General features: G+C 44.5%; 1 protein-coding gene across 2 annotated transcripts in view; it reads right to left on the bottom strand.

Annotated features, from left to right (window-relative positions):
• Nucleotides 1-22,874, bottom strand: part of LOC126298492 (uncharacterized) — a 1,054,904-nt gene that overhangs the window by 76,480 nt on the left and 955,550 nt on the right. For both annotated transcript variants that reach the window (XM_049989828.1, XM_049989829.1), the window contains one exon: nucleotides 7,485-8,033. In XM_049989828.1, coding sequence (XP_049845785.1) covers nucleotides 7,485-8,033 — 549 coding nt within the window. The remainder of the gene's footprint in view (nucleotides 1-7,484; nucleotides 8,034-22,874) is intronic.

Raw genomic sequence — 22,874 nt, 5'->3', positions numbered from 1 at the left:
TAGGGACACTGTTGCTCCTGGGGTATCGGCGAGGACCATTCGCAACCGTCTCCATGAAGCTGGGCTACGGTCCCGCACACCGTCAGGCCGTCTTCCGCTCACGCCCCAACATCGTGCAGCCCGCCTCCAGTGGTGTCGCGACAGGCGTGAATGGAGGGACGAATGGAGACGTGTCGTCTTCAGCTATGAGAGTCGCTTCTGCCTTGGTGCCAATGATGGTCGTATGCGTATTTGGCGCCGTGCAGGTGAGCGCCACAATCAGGACTGCATACGACCGAGGCACCACAGGGCCAACACCCGGCATCATGGTGTGGGGAGCGATCTCCTACACTGGCCGTCCACCTCTGGTGATCGTCGAGGGGACACTGAATAGTGCACGGTACATCCAAACCGTCATCGAACCCATCGTTCTACCATTCCTAGACCGGCAAGGGAACTTGCTGTTCCAAGAGGACAATGCACGTCCGCATGTATCCCGTGCCACCCAACGTTCTCTAGAAGGTTTAAGTCAACTACCCTGGCCAGCAAGATCTCCGGATCTGTCCCCCATTGAGCATGTTTGGGACTGGATGAAGCGTCGTCTCACGCGGTCTGCACGTCCAGCACGAACGCTGGTCCAACTGAGGCGCCAGGTGGAAATGGCATGGCAAGCCGTTCCACAGGACTACATCCAGCATCTCTACGATCGTCTCCATGGTAGAATAGCAGCCTGCATTGCTGCGAAAGGTGGATACACACTGTACTAGTGCCGACATTGTGCATGCTCTGTTGCCTGTGTCTATGTGCCTGTGGTTCTGTCAGTGTGATCATGTGATGTATCTGACCCCAGGAATGTGTCAATAAAGTTTCCCCTTCCTGGGACAATGAATTCACGGTGTTCTTATTTCAATTTCCAGGAGTGTAGTTACGTTACACACCGCCCTACAATTCTGAGCCCTCTAGCGGCACAGGGCTGCAAATATGTAGACATGAAGATTAAAGGCGTGGGATGTTAATAGTGTTTGTTTCATTTTAAAAGCCTTAAGGGTTTTCACATAAAAAATTCAGAGGAATTACTTTTCTGAACGCCCTCGTGTATTCAGTTTACTTTCCTCCCATGGCGTGGCCACGAAATGAAAAGACTTGACGTCGTAAACCGCTTCGTCGTGTCTGCAAAGACTTCCGGAGCCTAGCGGCTACCAGCGGATGAAGGTTTGCTCCTCTTCATTACGAATAATTTGCCACGGTGCCACCACTCCGACTGGGGCTCTCCATATGGACGCGCACCCGTCACAGCAATAGCCGTCTGGCATGGTGACCGTTGTTCGGCATCACACTCGACAGAAACACACTCCTAGGAGTGTATCTGAGCTTGCAGCTCTGAACCTACAGTGCATTTTGTACGTTGTTAGGAGGTTAGGGCTGTGCGGCTACTGAACGACCCCTCTACAACAAACTGACTGCCGTGTAAGGTTTTGGGTGTCTAATTCGTTCACTCACGCGAGAGGTGCGTAACACAGACCGGTACATGAGTGGAATGTGCGGTACAATGGACGATCTTGCCCACGAGGTAGGAACTAATGTAAAATTCTGAAAATAAATGGAGGTCCAACCTGGGCCTGGTCACCGAAAAAGTATGGGAGGATTTAAATTTTTTTAAAAATAAGTGACCTTTGTGTCTATGAGAAAAGCATAATTGTCAACATGGAAACTGCCCCACAGGTCAAATAATGGAGACGGTGCGGTGAGAGAACAGGATTGCAGCACGGGAAAAGGAGAAGTACTGCAAAGGTCCAGAAATCCCATGCTGGCCCGCGCGTCCTCATTAAAGATTTGTGAGCCCCTGGGGAGAGGATAGACAGATGGTTAGATTGACGGTACAGAAAAAAGAAGTGGTAGTCTGGCTCTCTGAGCCCCCTGAGGAGAGTGAGGTTGATGATATGAGTTCTGTATGTTGACTGATGAAAAGTCATAGGCACGTAAAGAGCAGGTGAGGCTTGGTAGCGTCCCGACACTAGCTAGGAAGTGGCCAATTCTGGCACGCGGCATTGCTGAATACTTCCAGCTGGAGGGGTGGTGTCAGCTTTTTAATATGCGTGCGGGCGTAAGGTCTTTAAAGTGGTTGTAGGGCCAACATAATCTGCTGACACTCAAACTTGTTACGGCGCCGATAATTTTCAGAAACAGCTTTGCACCCCCTCCCTCCCCCCCCCCCCCAGAATTCTTGCGTTCTGAGGGTTCTGAAGAGAATTATGTATATACATAGTTCATCTATGGATTCTGATGAATGAGTTTGCGAGTATCAAAATCGGTGACATAAATGACCATATATTTGGACTGCAATTCACTTAAAAGCTTAAATTTTTTACACCGCCAACGGATCTCAGACATCAGTACTTTGCATAAATTTCAACTTGATATCTCTATCCGTTCGTGAGAAATAAGGTTATTATAGGACTGACAGAGAGACGGACAACAAAGTGATCGGATAAGGGTTCCATTTTCACCAAATGAGATACGGAACCTTAGAAAATTAGGTGAACAATGAAATGAACCATTTTAATTTTAATTGGACATCAATCATATTCAGGTGAAATTATTTTTTAAGCAATTTCAAGAGAGAAGAGTAAAGAAAATAGAAGCTTTTGGGTTCTTCCCTCGTATTCTGTAACAATACTGTAATCCTTCGAGAATAAAGTCCACAACTCTCATGTACATACACTAAGGTGACGAAAGTCACAGGATACCTCCTAATATCATGTCGGACCTCCTTTTTCCCGGCGTAATGAAGCATTTTGGCGTAAAAATGGACTCAACAAGTCTCTGGAAGTCCCCTGCACTCTAAAGATGACTCTATAGCCGTCCATAATCGCGAAAGTGTTGCCAGTGCAGGATTTTGTGTACGAACTGACCTCTCGATTATGTCCCATAAACGTTAGATGGGGTTCATGTCCGGGGGGTGAGGGTGGCCAAGTCATTTGCTCGAATTGTTCAGAATTGTCTGCAAACCAATCACGGGCAATTGTCGCCTGGTGACATAGCGCATTATCATCCACAAAAATTCCACTGTTGTTTGGGAAGATGAAGTCCACGAATGGTAGAAAATGGTCTCCAAGTAGTCGAACATTAACATTTCCAGGCAGTGATTGGTTCAGTTGGACCAGGACCTAGTAAATTCCTGGTAACCACAGCCCACACCGTTATGTGTACATGGTCTCGTGGATTATGCTGCACACTTGAACCCTACCACCAGGTTTTACCAACTGAAACTGGGGCGCATCTGACCAGGCCACGGCTTTCCAGTCGAGTCAGGAGGCCAGGACAGGCACTGCAGGCAATGTCGTGTTTTTTGCAAAGGCACTCGCGTCCATAGTCTGCCATAGCCTATTAAGGCCAAATTTCGCGGCACTGTCCCAACGCATATGTTCGTCACACGTCTCACATTGATTTCTATGGTTATTTTACGCAGTGTTACTTGTGTGTTAGCAAACGCCGCTGCTGTCTGACGTTAAGCGAAGGCCGTCGGCCACTGCGTTGTCCGTGGTGAGAGGGAATGCCCGAAATTTGGTATTCTTGGTCCATTCTTGGCCCATTGGATCTCGGAATATTCAATCCCCCAACTACTGCCGAAATAGAATGCCCGATGCGTCTAGCTTCAACCCCATTCCGGGATCAAAGTCCGTTAATTCTTGTCGTGCGGCCATAATCGAGTCGGTAACTTTTTCATGTGAAAACGATAGCTCCGCCAATGTACTTTGTTACGCGATACTGCCGCCATTTGTGTATCACTATCCCATGACTTGTCACCTCAATGTAGACTCGGTTAGTAATAACTGAAATCCACGGAGGCGATCACTGGGCTATTTGGACATGAGCAGAAACGTCTAATTTTTGTGGTGTTGGTGGACGTACTATTCGCATATATGTACCGGGCTGTCTACGAGCGTATTTTGCGAACTGTGCAGAGCGACTTCCGTACCTCGGGCACTAGCAAGCGTGGCAGTATCCGTGGTATGGATACCGTATGCGTATCAATAAGACTCCTCCAGCGAGTTTCTTAAATTGGTGTGGCGAAAGCAATTGTTGAGGGATCTCCGAAATCAGTAACGAAAATGTCCAGAGTTTTTAACATTAAATTGAATATTTGCTTATAACTGTGTGTTTACCTCTGTAGTGTACCTTTGAGTCTCCATGTCTGTAATTTAGTACAGTTATTCCTAGTCACAGATGTCGCCGGTGTCTACATATATCAGCCAACGAACATATTGTGAAGAGTATTCTGGAAAGTTGTTCGCAAGGGTCAATTGTGCCTGTACTACAGTAATACATTGAAGGAAATGAAATGGATTACTCCATCAATACATTAATAGATTTCTAATAAACTGATACCCCATATTTACATACAAGTGGGATATGCTGATTAAATTTTCATCCGTATGATACTTTATTTTCGGTATTTGCCGAACAGAAAAAGAACCATCCCTTCAGATGAAAAATGGTTGTTTGCTATGTCTAAAGTTATCGGAGATTTTCAGGTGGATATTGCAACACAGTATGTCCAGGATATGTGCACTTGCATCTTATCGCCATCTCTCCGACTTTGAGAAAAGTAGAATCATTGACATGATGGACACGGGACCATCACACTGTCAGATCGCACAGCTGGTGGGCTGTACAGTAGTGGCTGCAAGACACGTGTTGAAGACAGACTCAGGTGAACATGTCCAGATTCTTCAATAAGGGCTAACACCACAAGAAGATCATAGGATTGTTCTGTTGGCTATGACAAATACATGCGTAGGATGTCAACATGTGAAATATACATAGAGGTTACAGGAAGAGTATCACCAAAAACCGTAGGGAACAGAGTACTGGAAGTCGGGTTGAGACCTCGAGTTGCCATTCGACAAATGCATAATGCTGAGGTCATACCAGAGAAAACAGAGGCTTGTATGGTGTAGAGCCAGAATGAGCTGGGGCGTTGACTGGCATTCTGTGATATCCAGAGATAAGTGTTACCTTTTTTTTTTTTTTTGAATGATAGACAGCCGCGACATTCCATAGAGATTGCGGGAGGGTCACACGAAGCAGCGATTTCCGAGACGCATACCTCTGCAGCTCCTGGAGTTATGGTATGGAGAGTTTCTGGACGTGACAACAAGAATGATTTGGTAATTATTGAAACGAGGCACAACGCTCGCGTGTAATTCAGAAGATTGGTAAACAATGTTAACGTGTGCTCCATGTTTAGGGTACAAATAGGAATGTTCTGTCAGGATAGTGCAAGAGCCCATACTGCAGTTCATACCACCAACGCCTCGAGGAAAGCACGGATCCTTGGCCAGTGTGCCCGGTCCCGTTGTCTGTCACCCGTGGGGAATGTCTAGGAGGGAATGGGAAGACGTATACTTCCATACCAGCCACCATGCAGCATAGTCCTAATGAATGGACGCGGGATAAGAAATTTCAGGGATAAGAAATTCCTCAAGACAACATTCTTAGGTCATCTGATTACATACGAATACAAAAGTGTGCTCGTGCCTGTGGGCAGTTTCACCTTATACTGATGCTGATGATCGACATCATTCCTCAGTGGAACGAAAGTTTCATCATTCAATATCCGTTACATGAAAGTCATCTCCACAAAGGTTGAGAAATATCAGAATAGTACTTCATGGTGTAACACTTCCCTTTTTGTGTCAGTGCATGAAATCCCAACTCTTGTGGGGTTCTCAGTAATGCTGACGCACATTAAACAGTTAGTGTAGACACGGATGTATAAGGGAGACCACAGTAGTGACGCATAGGTCGAAGAGGAATCACAGCAGAAACGCTATAACACATACATAGGGACTCACACTAATCAGGACAACCAACGAACTAACAGACTACATCTCCAAAACAGAATACACCAACTATAAACAAATGAGATCATAAACAAATGAGACCTTACAGGCATCGTAGCAGACATAAAAAACCTACGACTAGGTAAGTTCAGATGAGGACTCCTCCAGAACCGACACAGAGGACATAACACGGAAAGAAGAACATGTGCACACCCGAATATAGGAGCATTACACATAGATCAAACCAGAGAGAAATATATTATCCTATAATCGTGGCTAGTTATTGTACAAGCTGTACCAAGCGTCACGTTAAAAGTGTTACAATAATGGCAGGTTTTTAAGCATGTAGCGTAAGTTAGAACAGGAGTACACACATGAAGAAACAGACGAAGGGACACAAAATGTAGCATACACAACATACATCAATAGTAACGCTTTGTTACATAATTTACAGCCGCCATGTAGAACCTAGAATTGAGTAGACTAGCATATTAATACACCTTAGTAAGTAACCTTGACAGATACTGCACAGGGTATCGGGCTTGACGTCACATTCCGAGATCTCATTCCTGCGCAGCGCAGGTTAAGGGACATCTACTACTCAAACTACCCCTTCTTTTTCTATCGCCCTTCTTAAATCGAGTATTTTTCTTTTCTAATTTCCTATTTGTAGTGACAAGTGTAACAGTTTTATAGGTGTAATACAGCTGCCTTTTACACAAAGGACACTCAGCTACTCTAACAGTCAATACCGAACCGAGTAACTGCTCGCATAAGGGCCGGAGGTGGACCAAATCGTTATTGACTCGCTCAATTTGTGAAGCTCTTTCTCTCGAATAAATCACCAAATTTTTCTGAAATTCTAATCATTGTCTGTTTGTACATGTACCGTGTGATCAAAAAGTCAGTATAAATTTTAAAACTTAATAAACCACGGAATAATGTAGATAGAGAGGAAAAAATTGACACACATGCTTGGAATTAGAACAAAAAAAAAGTATTGCTAGACGCGTGAAAGATCCCTTGCGCGCGTCGTTTGGTGATGATCGTGTGCTCAGCTGCCACTTTCGTCATGCTTGGCCTCCCAGGTCCCCAGACCTCAGTCCGTGCGATTATTGGCTTTGGGGTTACCTGAAGTCGCAGGTGTATCGTGTCGACCGACATGTCTAGGGATGCTGAAAGACAACATCCGACGCCAATGCCTCACCATAACTCCGGACATGCTTTACAGTGCTGTTCACAACGTTATTCCTCGACTGCAGCTATTGTTGAGGAATGATGGTGGACATATTGAGCATTTCCCGTAAAGAACATCATCTTTGCACTGTCTTACTTTGTTATGCTAATTATTGCTATTCTGATCAGATGAAGCACCATCTGTCGGACATTTTTTGAACTTCTGTATTTTTTTTGGTTCTAATAAAACCCCATGTCATTCCAAGCACGTGTGTCAATTTGTACCTCTCCATCTACATTATTCCGCGATTTATTCAGTTTTCAAATTTATACTGACTTTTTGATCAGCCGGTACATAACATCTATCGATTTCCGTCCCGTTCGCATAATTCCTTATTTTTTAACCCCCTCGATCCCGCCAAAAACTGACGAAGGAGATTGGACGTCTGTGGTGGCCGATGTTCGGTGCCACTGTGAACGTACCTTGTGGTTGGGGATCTTGTTCCAGTTGATGGTCTTCATCTTGGCGCGGGGGGTGGGCGTCTCCTGCTGCGGCAGCAGCTTGCCGGCGCAGTCCGTGGGCTCCGGACTGCACGGCGGCGGCGCGCTGGCCGGGGCCAGCAGCGGCGGCGGCACCGGCGCTCCCCCCATGGGCGGCGCGACGCCGGCGGCGGGCGGCGGGGGCGGCGGGGGCGGGCCCGGCGGCGGCGGCGGAGGCGGCGGGCAGGCGGGCGCGGCGGCGGCGGCGGCGGCGGGCGGCGGCGGGGGCGGCGGCGGCGGCGAGGCGGCCGACTGCTTGCGCGACGAGTGGCAGGCGCAGTGGCAGCCCGCCTGCGCCTTGTTGCCGGCGGCGCTCACGCTGGGCGACCGCAGCAGGCGCGTCGCGTCGCAGCGGGACTCGAGCAGCGTGGCGCGGTGCACGAGGCGCTCGGCCGCGTCCCACACCAGGTCGCTGATGGGCTCGCGCGGGTCCACGCGCAGCAGGTGCTGCAGGATCGACAGGAACGGGATCTCCTGCGGCGTGTCCGCCACCTGCCAACAGGGGCACTTGTCAACCAACGATTTGCGAGATAATTGCGGATGTGCAGCCACTCACTTCCGTACGAAATATTGTCCTAGTGAGTAAAAATTTGTCTGAGGGGTAAACCTTTCTAATATGTTCCCGTCTAATTAGTCTCGAGTTTCAGCCGTAGTCCGTGGCTGGGGAATGTGAGTCCCGCACGGTGAGCACCGGCACATTTTCTGCCGATGTAACGCGCTAGTACCATCTGACACGAATACGTCGAGCCAGGCCTGTACCTCGTGTTGTGTACAACTTCGTACACAACGGTAAGGAGAGCTGCTACACAGTGATCCGGCAACTGTCGTCGCAGGAAAACTGGACGGGAGCAGAACAAGTTAAAACGACAAACAGAAGATTTAATTAATTTGTATTTCTCCAAACGTACGAAGTAATAACAAATAGAGTCCAACTAACGATGTCAAGTAGGGTGCTCCCGCCGGAAGTTCGAGTCCTGCCTCGGGCACGGGTGTGTGTGTTGTCCTTACCGTAAGTTAGTTTGAGTAGTGTGTAAGTCTAAGGACCGCTGATTTGGTTCAAATGGCTCTAAGCACTATGGGACTTAATATCTGAGGTCATCAGTCCCCTAGAACTTAGAACTACTTAAACCTAACTAACCTAAGGGCATCACACACATCCGTGCCCGAGGCAGGATTCGAACCTGCGACCGTAGCGGTCGCGCGGTTCCAGACTGAAGTGCCTAGAACCGATCGGCCACACCAGCCGGCGGACCGATGACCTCAGCAGTTTGGTCCCATAGGAATTCACACACATTTGATTTTGGTGGTGGTTAGAGTTTAACGTCCCGTCGACAACGTGGTCATTAGAGACGGAGCGCAAGCTCGGGTTAGGGAAGGATTGGGAAGGAAATTGGCCGTGTCCTTTCAAAGGAACCATCCCGGAATTTGCTTGAAACGATTTAGGGAAATCACGGAAAACCTAAATCAGGATGGCCGGAGACGGGATTGAACCGTCGTCCTCCCGAATGCGAGTCCAGTGTGCTAACCACTGCGCCACCTCGCTCGGTCACACACATTTGGACAACCATGGCGAGGCTCGCCATATAAAGGCACGAAGCATGGAGTCGTCGCATTCTGGAGAGAAGTGGCTCTCGAGAGCGAGTGGGCTGAGCGGCTTCCTGTATTGCGGCGGTAGAGGACCGAGCCACCGCACGTGTGGCGCAGCGGCCGCGCATTCTCGGTTCCACCAGATCCCGCTCCACTACCGTCGGCGTCAGGCGGAAACTTACAATTCTGTTGCCGTGCCCCCGTGGGCTGGTATCGGTAAGTGACGTAACACCTCGACCACTCCAACCCTCTAGATTTTTCCACACGGGGTCGTGTCAAATGACCTCAAAAACGAAGTGCACAGCGCTCCCATACGGTTGAAGACCTGCAGCAACAAACTGTAGAGTCTTATCAGATTTACGAGAATTTCCGGCTACGTTTGAAAAAAATCATCGTATTTCTCTGCTGAGACGAGTGCACTACTGCATCCAAATCCCACGGAACGCCTCCTTTGACATGTACGAGTGTACAGTAATTGTGAAAGGTAACGTGCTAATGTAGTACTTTATACTTGTCGAAGCAGGCCATAGGTAAACTTTGGGTGCTTCATCAAATACTTCACATTTTAAATACATTTGTACTAAGACAATGTTTCGTATCAAAAACAGTCACTTCTCGGAGCCACATATTTCCAATTATCTCGCCAAATGCTCGTTTTAGAACCCATAATTGCTCCAACAATTTTTGCTTCTGTCAACGTACACGTTCAACCGTGTCAGTTTTCGCCATTAATAACGATATAGTTCGTGCATAAAAGCCCGTCCCTTTATCGCAGTGTTCAGTCGATGGCCTCTAGTCAAAACAGGGAGCTGTCATTCGGCGTTCACTGTGGACAGTCGTCCATATGAGCCAGTTTTGGTACGGCGAGCCGCGCGGGATCAGCCGAGCCGTCTAAAAGGCGCTGCAGTCACGGACTGTGCGGCTGGTCCCGGCGGAGGTTCGAGTCCTCCCTCGGGCATGGGTGTGTGTGTTTGTCCTCAGGTTAAGTAGTGTGCAAGCTTAGGGACTGATGACCTCAACAGTTAAGTCCCATAAGATTTCACACACATTTGAATTTGTTACGTCGTAAAGTCAAGCGCCGATACGCCGGACGGAAACGAGAGAGCAGAGGGGGCTGTGAAGAAGACGTCTGTCAACTGCACGCTGACCGACCGCTCTCCAGGACGACAACGCGACGGCAGTGGCGTCTATGCGAAGAGAACATAAGCACAGCGCCGACTGGTCGCGGCCTAGTTCTACAGGAGCATCAAGATTACGCACTACGAGACGGGTGACTTACGAACTGTATATACTAAAGAACATTGTCGATTTTGTCTATCACCCTACACTTGCGTCATATCTGTTTAGCACAAGGTTAAGTATTAACATGTACTTTTCGTAATACAACTCATTAATACGATTTGCTTGAATTGTTGTCTAGCGATCCGAGAAAGCGGGTTTCTAGACACCCCTTATTTGACGACTAGGCAGGATTCAACAAGTTTTACATCTGACTGCTGATTTAGCAAATTAAGTTATACTTAAATGATGATCTTGAGAACATCCTGGACTTATTTCCCGAATCAAAAGCCACGTTTGAGCAGCTCCAAAGCTTGGTTAAATAGCGACTGATTTTAAAGAGCGACCTACTGCTCGTATATCTCAAGTGTGTATTTACGCGTCTTTTGCTCTCTTCGAATTTTGTTTTCCTGTTTTGTTAATGGAGAAGGTTATTGGCGGAGGTTGCTAGGAAGCAGCTGGGGGGCAGTGTAGTCACTGTCTGCCATGTATTTTTTCCTGTCTAGTAGCTGGAGCTATGAGTCTTTTAAAGTAGTTGAATTGTTAGCTCCGGAGATACGCAGAAAAGAGGCTCTTCTTTGCGAATTTAGAAAAAGTGTTGAAAGAATCTAGGCCTACCAATCCAACTAAGCCGCAGACGTCTAAATTCCCGCCAACCGTCTTTACGTCTGGCTGAACTACTTCAAAATGGCACTAAACCGGGTGCGCTCTGGGGATAGCATCTGCGCAGATTCACTAGAAAACTGGGCAAGAATAACATTTCGGGACTACGATTGTGGCGCTCCGAGGCAGTCCATCCATTATCCCCCCCCCCCCCCCCCCGAGTGTTTTTTTACGTTCTGATAAGGAAACTGGACTGACTACCTGGACACAGCTGCATCGGCGATAGAATAGAATGAACATTTTGAGGTTGACATATAATTTCTTTTATGCGCTTACTGTTTTTGTGAAAATGTGTTAATTCTTTTAAACAAAAATGGTTCAAATGGCTCTGAGCACTATGCGACTTAACTTCTGAGGCGGTCGCTCGGTTCCAGACTGTAGCGCCTAGAATCGCACGGCCACTCCGGCCGGCTGGTTTTAAACGTTAGTGTAGTTTCCGTGTATTAAGTCTGCACACCTACATGCATGTAACGTCATACGCTAAATAAATAAATAGTGACAGTTTTAACCCTGCCACGCGGTGCAAAGTGAGGCTAGCAATCGTTATTTAGAGCGAGGTAATAATATGGCAGTGGATGAATCCGGGCCTGACGGAGTGGCCGAGCGGTTCTAGGCACTACAGTCTGGAACCGCGCGACTGCTACGGTCGCAGGTTCGAATCCTGCCTAGGGCATGGATGTGTGTGATGTCCTTAGGTTAGTTAGGTTTAAGTAGTTCTAAGTTCTAGAGGACTGATGACCTCAGAAGTTAAGTCCCATTGTGCTCAGAGCCATTTGAACCATTTCTTTTTTTATGAATCCGGGACCGCTGCGCCTCACATCCATGAGTGCTTGCAGCCGCGGTCGCCACACCACTGAGGCACGGAGTATGAGCTGCGAGCAAGGCTTCGGGTGCTTCAAATCTCCATCCGGCCATCCAGACCTTGGTTTTCCGTGGTTTATCTAAACTGGTTAAAGCAAATGCTGCTCTAGTTCATTTGAAAAAGGACACGGCCCCATGGTTTATTGAGTCCAATACCGGTTTGTAATGACATCGTCGTCGCAAAAATCGACATAATGACCTCGGAGAAAATCCGCAGCTTGCTTTATTGATGTCATTTTTTAAGATTCCTGGATTCGGTTCAACAAGAACGGCACTCATATCTTTAAATACAAGTAAAATAACTAATCAACAAATGCGGCCTCTAAGTAAATAACGGGTCAAGCTCCAAAACTTGAAAATTTGAGTTATTGGTGAAATTCCGCTGTAAACGCCGAGGGCAATAACATACATTCTGGTACAAGCGCCAGAACAGCGGGAAACAGTGTTTACAGCTGACACCAACGTCTACTACAAAATTTGAAGATGCCAACATCGAAGTTTAAACAAAGAATCATGCTCCAACTTTCTGTTCTCTGTTAGGTTTTGGACATTGCTTAAGTGATTATTACAGATGCTTAATACACAATATTGCAAAATAGAAAGGAAAACTGCAACTAAACGGAGGAAGAGAGGTGAAGGTAGTGCTCAAAGTGAAAGGAAAAAACTACGCAGCGAAAGAAAGAAGTGTACTTGAAAAGACAATAGTGCTATTCTAGGTAAAGAGGCGCTCAAGCATCTCCAGAGACGCTATTGTGAGTTTAAACGCTTCCGCTGGCCACCAAAATATCTGGGATGCTTTGCAACGTGCTGTTCAGAAGAGATCACAGCCCCATCGTACTCTTACGGATTTATGGACAGCCGTCTAGGATTCATGGTGTCAGTTCCCTCCAGCACTACTTCAGACATAAGTCGAGTCCATGCCACGTCGTGTTGCGCCACTTCTGCGTGCTCGTGGGGACCCTACACGGTATTAGTCTGGTGTACCAGTTTCTTTGGCCCTTCAGTGTAGTTCGCCTTTTAACTGAAGCTACGCACACAACATCATTCACAGAGACTGTTATGAAAAAGCAGATTTTTACTTCTTTATGTCAGCTGCTGAAAATTATGTGAAGTTTATCAAAGTGTATTTCAAAAGCACAATGGGCCAGACTGACCGCTGAGCAGCTAGGAGTACTGCAAATTCGGGCAAGTATTAGTGCAGCTGAAGAGTTCAAGGAACAGCACAGCTTGAAGATGAAGGAGAAGCCTTCTGATCTCCAACAGATGCATCTGGCAATACTGCACTGAGAATTTAGGTGTGTGAAGAAAAGAGAAGGGATTTAGCTCTAGAGGAGAAAATGAATTTTTACGAGAACCTTGTGAAATGAGTTGAAATGGGAATGATGGCATTTGTATCGTTATTTATGTTAAAGCCATTGCATACAGAACGTTTCATTTTTCGGATTTTGTATCATTTTGTTGTTAAACCTAATTACGTAGAATAAAAACACATATAGGACAAGAAACCTGTGCAGTTTTCGTATTTGTGTAGTGATCTCCAACACTGCTTTTGTATAAGTGCTATACACATTTTGTTGATTATTCTAAATCAGTTTATTGGCGCTTGATCTATTATTCAGTTACGTACCACAAATACTCTGCGAAATGCAACGTTGTTATCATGCTATACCCTCAAACTTCAAATGTGTCGGTCACAGGAGTAACCTATCCATCTTCAAATGGTTCAAATGGCTCAAAGCACTATGGGACTTAACATCTGAGGTCATCAGTCTCCTAGAACTTAGAACTACTTAAACCTTACTAACCTAAGGACATCACACACACCCATGCCCGAGGCAGGATTCGAACCTGCGACCGTATCAGCAGCGCGGTTCCGGACTGAAGCGCGTAGAACCGCTCGGCCACAGCGACCGGCTTATCCATCTTATCAGCAGAATTTACATCACAGGATGAAAAAGTTGTTTAGTAGTATCCACTTTATTATATAGCTGGAAAGGCAACAGCAAATATCTGGGGCCTGGTACATTTTTCACATATGTATGAAAAATGGAAACTCACAGTGAGTTAATAATAATTATTGTTTGTTTTTTGATAAACTGTTCTTGGAAGCACTTGATTGAAATTTGTTTTTGTCAAGGGTAGAATAATTATAAAAACGTCACAAAAATCTGTAACCGGAATGATGGTCGGTGCCGTGCCTTACAGGCTATATATCAGTAACATCACTAGTTTATCTTCTGGCGTAGCACGAAAATGTTTCTGATAAGTTTGATAGGTTACTCTTCTAACCGGCACACTTTCTGGTACATTTGATGTTGATGGTATGGTATGATAATAACGTTGCATTTCGTGTAGTATTTGCTTAAGTATTTTACTTTTATTTACGAATCTGATGATGGTTCATGCTGAAACGACATCAAGCAATTTGAAAAATTAAAGCAATGGAGACGGACAATAAATAACTCTTCGTCGACGTGACGTTAAATCCTAATATCCTCTCTTCTTTTTGCCACGAAATTTCTGAGGTGAACAACCAAGTGCCCAAAGTAACTGGTGTGGAGTACTTACGGCGAAATCGCAATAAATGGATCCTAACCAGATTTAAGATCAAATTCCTCACAAGAGAGATTGTGATCATATCCAGGCTAGGGCTCTGTACTTAGTCTTCGAGGTTAAAATTTAGAAATGGAAAAAAACTCCTATGTGTGCAACATCTAAGGACAGAAGTAGGAGAAAGTGATACAGGATGTAGACACAACGCATTACCATGTTTGATACGGTGTATGAAAACCGTTGGCATTCGAAACGGGCTTCCAGCTGTCTCGTGATGGATAAATATATGTCTTGTGTGGTCTCCAAGAGTCCTGCAAAATAATGAAGGTGGATAGCGATCACACATCCTTCTCTGTATAGACCACAAGTGGTCAATAATAGCGTGGTCTGGTGACTGGTGGCGAGGCGAGTTGCTACAATCCACACAAAACCCGTGTGTGAACGGGGCCCCTGTCGTCTTGGAACACAGTGACGTCATAGCGAGTGACTGCGTGTGACATCGCTCTTTAAGTTTTTATATATTTTTAGGTTTCTGATACATGTTTTAACGGTTTCTGTGATATTATTTACTATATAAGTGACTTATTAGTGTTTTCTTCATTCACCTCTGCCTTTCCTGTGCTGTGGCCTGATATTTGTGAGTGTTTCGTATCGAGCAACTTAACCTCTTACCTGTGATTACATTCCGCGCTGACCAGTTGCAGCTGTAGCGGCTCATCGAATGCTAAGTACTAATTATTTGTGTGGGTATAGTGGTTTTATTTAGGAGCGTAAGATCTGTGCCCTTCAGGTGCAGTTGAAAAACGCACCGGAGGAAATGGGAGCTGGCTGTTGGCAAGAGATCTGCTAGGAGAAGAAGATTTTCAGATAGTTTTACTATTGGTGTTTGCAATAGATATGACCAACTGTCAGAGTCTAATGGAGATGTATCTCTAGTAGCTGTAGATGTAGGAAGTATGCTGCAGACCTCAGCAGTTACGGTGGCTAGGACAGTTGCAAAGTCGAAGAGGAAGAAGAAGGTTCTGCTGTTAGGTAGTTCTCATCGCAGAGGTGTAGGCCAGCAGTTGCAGCAAGTGTTCGGGAGTGAGTACCAGGTCACCAGCATTATTAAGCATAATGCAGGATTGGCTCAGGTGACTGTTAGCATTTTACTAAAGAGGATCAGGTAGTGATAGTGGGTGGGGCTGGTAATAGTATTGATAGGAATGGGGAGTATGACATAGATGATGACCTGGAAAAGATAGCCATTCAGACTGGCAACACGAATGTGCATTTCGTGGAACTATTTCAGCGTCACGATCGGCCTCATCTTAATTGAGCCGTCAGGCATAATAACATGTGACTTGGGGATGCGCTGATGACAGAAAGCATGAGTCACATTTCAGTGGTGTCGGTGGAGTGTATCAGCAGGACGGGTTTCACTAGACATGGTCTGGACCTCAACAGGTATGGGAAGGGGAGGTTGGCAAAGCTCATAGGTGAAGCATAGGTGGGGGTGGTGGGATCACTGCTGGGAAAATTCCTGCAGTTGTGGGTGTTAGAGCTGTACCTTTCTTAGATTGAAGTCAGCTTATAGGTATTCCTGCTTAAGGGAAATCTCTCTAACAAAGGAACCACTTTTGACAAAGCTTAGGTATCCGAGTAATGAGGGAATTAGTATATTTCATCAAAATATACAAGGTATTAGAGATAAAGTTAGTGAACTGCTTATAGACGCTGACTCTGAAATTATTGGTATATCTGAACACTTCTTAAATAAGGAGATAATTCAGAGGCTTCCTTTACCAGGATACAGGCTGGCTGGCAGCTTTTCTAGGAGCTCTTTGCGGTGTGGGAGAGTAGCCATGTATGTGAAAAACGGCATCCCATTTGAGACAATTGATGTTTCAAAGTACTGCACTGAAAAGGTGTTTGAATGTTGTGCAGGTGTGGTAAAATTTAATGGAGCTAAACTTCTAACTGTTGTTATTTATAGATCCCCAGACTCCGGCTTCACAACATTTTTGCTAAAGCTAGAGGAGGCTCTTGGTTCACTTTATAGGAAATACAAAAAGTTTGTTATATGTGGTGACTTCAACATTAATTGTATAAGTGATTGTGCAAGGAAAGGGATGCTGGTAGACCTCCTTAATTCACATAATCTTATGCAAACCGTATTCTTTCCAACGAGAGTGCAAGGGAACAGTAGAGCAACCATAGACAACATTTTTATTCCTTCCTCATTAGCTAGAAGGGCATTCTGATAACAAAAAGGTGAACGACCTTTCAGATCATGATGCACAAATTTTAACTCTAAAAGGTTTTTGTGCTGCAACACATGTTAAATATAGTTATCAACTGTTTAGGAAAGCTGATCCAGTTGCTGCAGAGACCTTTGTAAACCTTATCAAGGAACAAGAGTGGCAAGATGTTTATAGCGCTGATACAGTAGATGATAAATTTAATGCTTTTCTCAAGACTTTTCTCGTGATCTTTGAAAGTTGCTTTGCGTTATAACGTTCAAAACAGGGTACTAACACAAACAGGCACCCTGGGTGGCTGACTAGAGGGATAAGAATATCTTGTAGAACAAAGTGGCAGTTATATCAAAACGTTAGAAACAGGCAAAATCTAAATGCAGCAGCCCATTACAAACAGTATTGTAAGGTACTTAAAAATGTTATTAGGAAGGCAAAAAGTATGTGGTATGCAGATAGAATAGCTAAGTCTCAGGATAAAATTAAAACCATATGGTCAGTCGTAAACGAAGTCGCTGGTCTGAAGAGACAGGTCGAGGATATACAGGGTGTTGGTTGGTTTGTTTGGGAAAGGAGACCAGACAGCGAGGTCATCGGTCTCATCGGATTAGGGAAGGACGGGGAAGGAAGTCGGCTGTGCCCTTTGAAAGGAACCATCCCGGCATTTGCCTGGAGCGATTTAGGGAAATCTCGGAAAACCTAAATCGGGATGGCCGAACGCGGAATTGAACCGTCGTCCTCCCGAATGCGAGTCCAGTGTCTAACCAATGCGCCACCTCGCTCGGTATACAGGGTGACACAGCTATCTTGTCCACGCAAAATATCTCTGGAACAATAACAGCTATTGGAAAACGACTTTCATCGGTATCAATGTAGGGCTGGGGCCCATGAGTGTACGTATTTGGAAACATTCTAAAACGAAAACATATGTGTTTTTTAACACAAACTTATGTTTTTTTTAAATGGACCTCCTATATTTTTTCTTCAGCAATCCATAGTATAACAAAGCACATACACAATGGTGTTGATTGCATCGCGATATTTCCATTACATCCCGAGATATTGAGACGCGAAGTTGACGCTTGAAACATCCAACATGCGCTGGTAGCGCACGTCCTGAGGCTCAGGCGTGAACCCCATGCTGCCCGTAATCGCAGCAGGATGGCAGCAGACCGTATTATTTGTTTCGGACCTCTTGATAAGTTTGGAAGTGTGATTACGCATGTCAATCACATCGCGTCTTAATATCTCGGGATGTAATGGGAATATTGCGATGAAATCAACGCCATTGTGTATGTGCTTTGTCATGCTATGGATTGCTTTAGAAAAAATATAGGAGGTCAATTTAAAAAAAAACATAAGTTTGTGTTAAAAAACACATATGCTTTCGTTTTAGAATGTTTCCAAACATGTACATTCATGGGCCCCAGCCCTACTTTGATACCGGTGAAAGTCGTTTTCCAATAGCTGTTATTGTTCCAGAGATATTTTGGGTGGACAAGATAGCTGGGATACCCTGTAGAATCAGTGCTTAGTGGGAATGTCCGTGTTACTGATAAGTCGCATATATGTACAGTATTTAATAATCACTTTCTGAATATAGCAGGTGAACTAAATAGAAACCTAGTCCCAACAGGGAATCACATAGCACTCATAGAAAAAAGTGTTCCGAGACTGTTACCTGAAATGCTCCTCCATGATACTGACAAGAAGGAGATTGAGTTAATAATTAAATCACTAAAGACCAAGAACTCTCGTGGATATGACGGGGTATCTAGCAGAATACTGAAGTATTGTTCTATGTATGTTAGCCCAGTACTTAGCCGTATCTCTAACTTTTACTTTAGGAGTGGTCGGTTTCCTGACCGAGTAAAGTACTCGGTAGTGAAGCCACTTTATAAAAAGGGAGACAGGGATAATGTTGACAATTTTAGATCTATTTCTATGCCATCGATGTTTGCTAAAGTTATCGAGAAGGTTGTATATACAAGGTTACTGGAGCGTTTAAATTCACATAATTTGCTGCCAAATGTAGTTTGATTTTAGAAATGGTTTAACAACTGAAAATGCAATATTCTATTTTCTATGTGAGGTTTTGGACGGATTAAATAAAAGGTTGCGAACACTAGGTGTTTTCTTTTATTTAAAGAAGGCTTTTGACTGTGTTGACCACAAAATATTACTGCAGAAGTTGGACCATTATGGAGTAAGGGGAGTAGCTTACAATTGGTTTGCCTCTTACTGTAAGAACAGAAAGCGGAAGGCAATTCTCCGCAATATTGAGAGTGGTAGTGATGTTCAGTCCCAATGTGGCACTATTAAGTTGGGCGTTCCCCAAGGGTCGGTGCTGGGGCCATTGCCGATTCTTATTTATATAAATGATATGCCTTCTAGTATTACAGGCGATTCAAAAATACTTCTGTTTGCTGATGACACCAGCTTGGTAGTGAAGAATCTTGTTGTAATATAGAAACAGTATCAAATAATGTAGTTCATGAAATAAGTTTGTGGCTTGTGGAAAATAATTTGATGCTAAATCACAGTAAGACTCAGTTTTTACAGTTTCTAACTCACAATTCAACAAGAACAGATATTTTGATCAGACAGAATGGGCATATTATAAGCAAAACGAATCAGTTCAAGTTTCTAGGCGTTCAGATAGATAGTAAGCTGTTGTGGAAAGCCCACGTCCAGGATCTTGTTCAGAAACTAAATGCTGCTTTATTTACCATTAGAACAGTATCTGAAATAAGTGACAGTTCAATACGAAAAGTAGTCTACTTCGCATATTTTCATTCACTTATGTCGTATGGTATTATTTTTTGGGGTTATTCTTCTAATTAAAAAAGGGTATTTTTGGCTCAAAAACGGGCTGTTCGAGCTATATGTGGTGTAAGTTCGAGAACCTCTTGTCGACCCCTATTCAATAGTCTGGGAATTCTGACATTGCCCTCACAGTATTTATTTTCTTTAAAGTCGTTTGTTGTTAGCAATATTAGCCTATTCCCAAGAGCTAGCAGCTTTCAATCAGTTAATACTAGGCAGAAATCAAATCTGCATGTGGAATGCACTTCCTTGACTCTTGTGCAGAAAGGAGTGCAGTATTCTGCTGCACCCATTTTCGATAAGCTACCACAAGAACTCAAAAATCTTAGCAGTAGCCCAAACCCTTTTAAGTCTAAACTGAAGAGTTTCCTCATGGCTTACTCCTTCTTTTCTGTCGAGGAGCTCCTGGAAGAGCTAAAATATTAAGCAAATTCCAGTGTTACATTGTTGATTTTCTTTATTTAAACTTAAGACTTATCGCCTGAATATGTTTTTTATGTTTCATTTTATCTGTTTCTACTATAGTGTTATAATTCCATGTATTGCCTAGTTCCATGACCACGGAGACTTCTCCTTAATTTGGTCCCACGGAGCAATAAACAAATAAATTAAATAAAGTGTCACCATTGAGGGACAAACATTGTACCGTGGGAAGGACCTGAATAGGCCAAATTGGTCACGTAATCCTTTGTCAGTAATGCGACGTTGCAGTGTAACTATGGGGCCCATGGAATACCACTATGTGGCTGCCCAAATAATCAGCGAACCGCCGCCGTGCTTCACGTAAACTAGCCGGGAAGTGAGAAATGAGACTCATCCTACCAAACGACTTCCTTCCATTGCTCCGTGGTCCAGGTTTTATGGCTTCGGCGCCACGTTTTCGTGTTACGGGCATTTGCAACACTGATAGTGGATTTGGAATTGCAGCTCGGCCTGCAGTTCCCAGCTTCTGGAGCTCCCTTCGTCTTGTTTTGGTACAAACAGGGTTCGCGGGTGCGACATGCAGCTCTACAGTGACTTTTGCAGCTGTTCTCCTCTTATTTTTCGTCGCTATTCTCTCGAATGACCGTCTGTGACGATCACTCGACAACACGCTTTCGTGAGCGTTGTGACTCAGCGGATGATGTTTTACCGATTTCCCGTGTCTATTGAAACAGTGGCTACCTCGGCACTCACCATGCGAGCGCCGACTACCTGCCCACTTAACTCCGACATAATGCAGTTTCAGCTACACGGAACACTGTTATGACACATGCAGCATATCGAGGACGTCGCGCAGTTGCCGCTCGTGTTTTCACGCTTTTGTTCAACCCTTGTACACGATACATTTTTTTCGTGGCGCACGCTGTGAATCATCTCAGCAGCGTCTACGAAACTCTGCTCCTTCACAAAACCAAATACCTCGTTAACTAAGTAATGACGCGCATGAATCAGTTAACGACTTTCCCGCTCCGCCAGTCTGGTTTGGTTTTGTGCAGTAATTTATTTGCTACAAGGATTTTGCCGTACGTCTCTACAAGTTAGGGTTACCTATTCTTACACTACTTGTTTCCATGATGATACATCGCTCTTACAATAGTCGTGGGGCATTACCCGAGCTTTGTTGCTTGCTTTGTTACACTGCCAGAGTAGAAAAACTGTCAGAGTAGAAAAATAAAGGGGAATGCGTGTGAGTGATTTGAAACTTCTATAACAGATTACGCGCACGATTACGATTATATAACAGAAATGGTATGCAACATTGAGCATTCACTATAATGTGATGCCCCAACCAAAACCTCCAAACGTTGTGGCAAGGAGTAAAAGAGGGCCTTACCGTGTTCCTGAAGAATCCCCCTACCCCCGTAAGTATGATAGTTCAGAAATCTAATCAGATATGGAGAATGCAAGCAGAACAGTAATGGCAATGTTTTCTTATTTACATCACGTTTATATGTAGTGAAGTAATGATAGATGGGTAGCATTTCTCGCTTCTCTTTGCTGTTGTACGTTGCACTCGCACAAATCCTCAACTGAAAGCAGTAGAATGAATGGCCAGTGTACATTTTCCTTGTGCTTACATTTGTTTACTGTCAACGCCAGCAAGTGCACCTGTTCCTTTACCCCAGGTACCTGCACTGTGTACTAGTATGGGAGAGTCAAAATCGATTTCATGTTACGTCATGTTTATGTGAATGGTACACCGTGGTACTTTTCGAAAAGGTCTTGAAGAGAGGAAGTGGAGTACCGAATTTAAAATATAGGATGCTATTTAAAAAAGACGTACTGTGTCTTCGTAAAGAAAAAAATCACAAGAAAGGTTCCCATGTTGGCTAATGTGCTGGTAGCTAAATAACATTTCCTTGATGCCTCCTTTATTTTGCTTCTGGACAGAAAGTAATTTGGGGCTGCAAAGTTAAGTGGGACACCTCGTAGATATAGTACAAACAATAATATTCCATTGTTTTCTCTGTCATTAATGTATTCATTTCTTACAATCGTTATTCCGTTATAACACTTAGGCGGCAGTGTTATTTATTTTTACGAACTGAAAATTATCCGTAACTGCGATATATGAGGGCATGGAATTACATCAGACAAACTGACATCCGGCACCTGTTCAACACAATGCATGCATGTTTGCCTTCAACATACTGGCGGTTAAAAATGGATGTTTGTGGTAAGGTCTTATGGGACCAAACTGCTGAGGTCACCAGCCCCTAAGCTTACACACTACTTAATACAACGTAAACTAACTTACGCTAAGGACATCACACACACCCATGCTCGAGAGAGGACTCGAACCTCTGACGGGGGAGCCGCGCGGACCGGGACAAGGCGCCCCAGACCATGCGGCTACCCCACGCGGCTCTGGTGGTTACAAGTACACCGGTTGCTAATGTACGAGCATTTCACATGTTCAGTGGCTTATTTCGCGCTTACCTGTGATCTTGCAATGTTAATCACTTAAAAATGTTACCTAGAAAAATGCATTCCCGAAATTTCATTACTATGCATTAATTATGTTTTGGTGTTGCAATTTTTTCCCGTCAGTGTAGTTGGAACAGTCGTATCCCATTATTTTCTCTGCAATTGATGTATTTATTTTGTTCAATCGTTTTTCTCCTATAACAATTGGGCGGCACTGTCATTTAATTTTACGCACTGAAAATTTTCTGTAACTGTGATATATGAAGGTACGGAAATAGAAGCATAAGAAAATGAAAATTATATAGCGCAATATATCTATCAGCAAACTGATCTAGCTCGACTTAAACTCTAAAAAATTTTCCTTCACAGTTTATTCTTCTGAAACACAGTAGGTATGGTTTTATATACAGAAAGAAAC

This window comes from Schistocerca gregaria, chromosome X (assembly GCF_023897955.1).
Source record: "Schistocerca gregaria isolate iqSchGreg1 chromosome X, iqSchGreg1.2, whole genome shotgun sequence".
Taxonomy (NCBI): Eukaryota; Metazoa; Arthropoda; class Insecta; order Orthoptera; family Acrididae; genus Schistocerca; species Schistocerca gregaria.
This window is presented reverse-complemented; position numbering and strand designations above follow the sequence as displayed.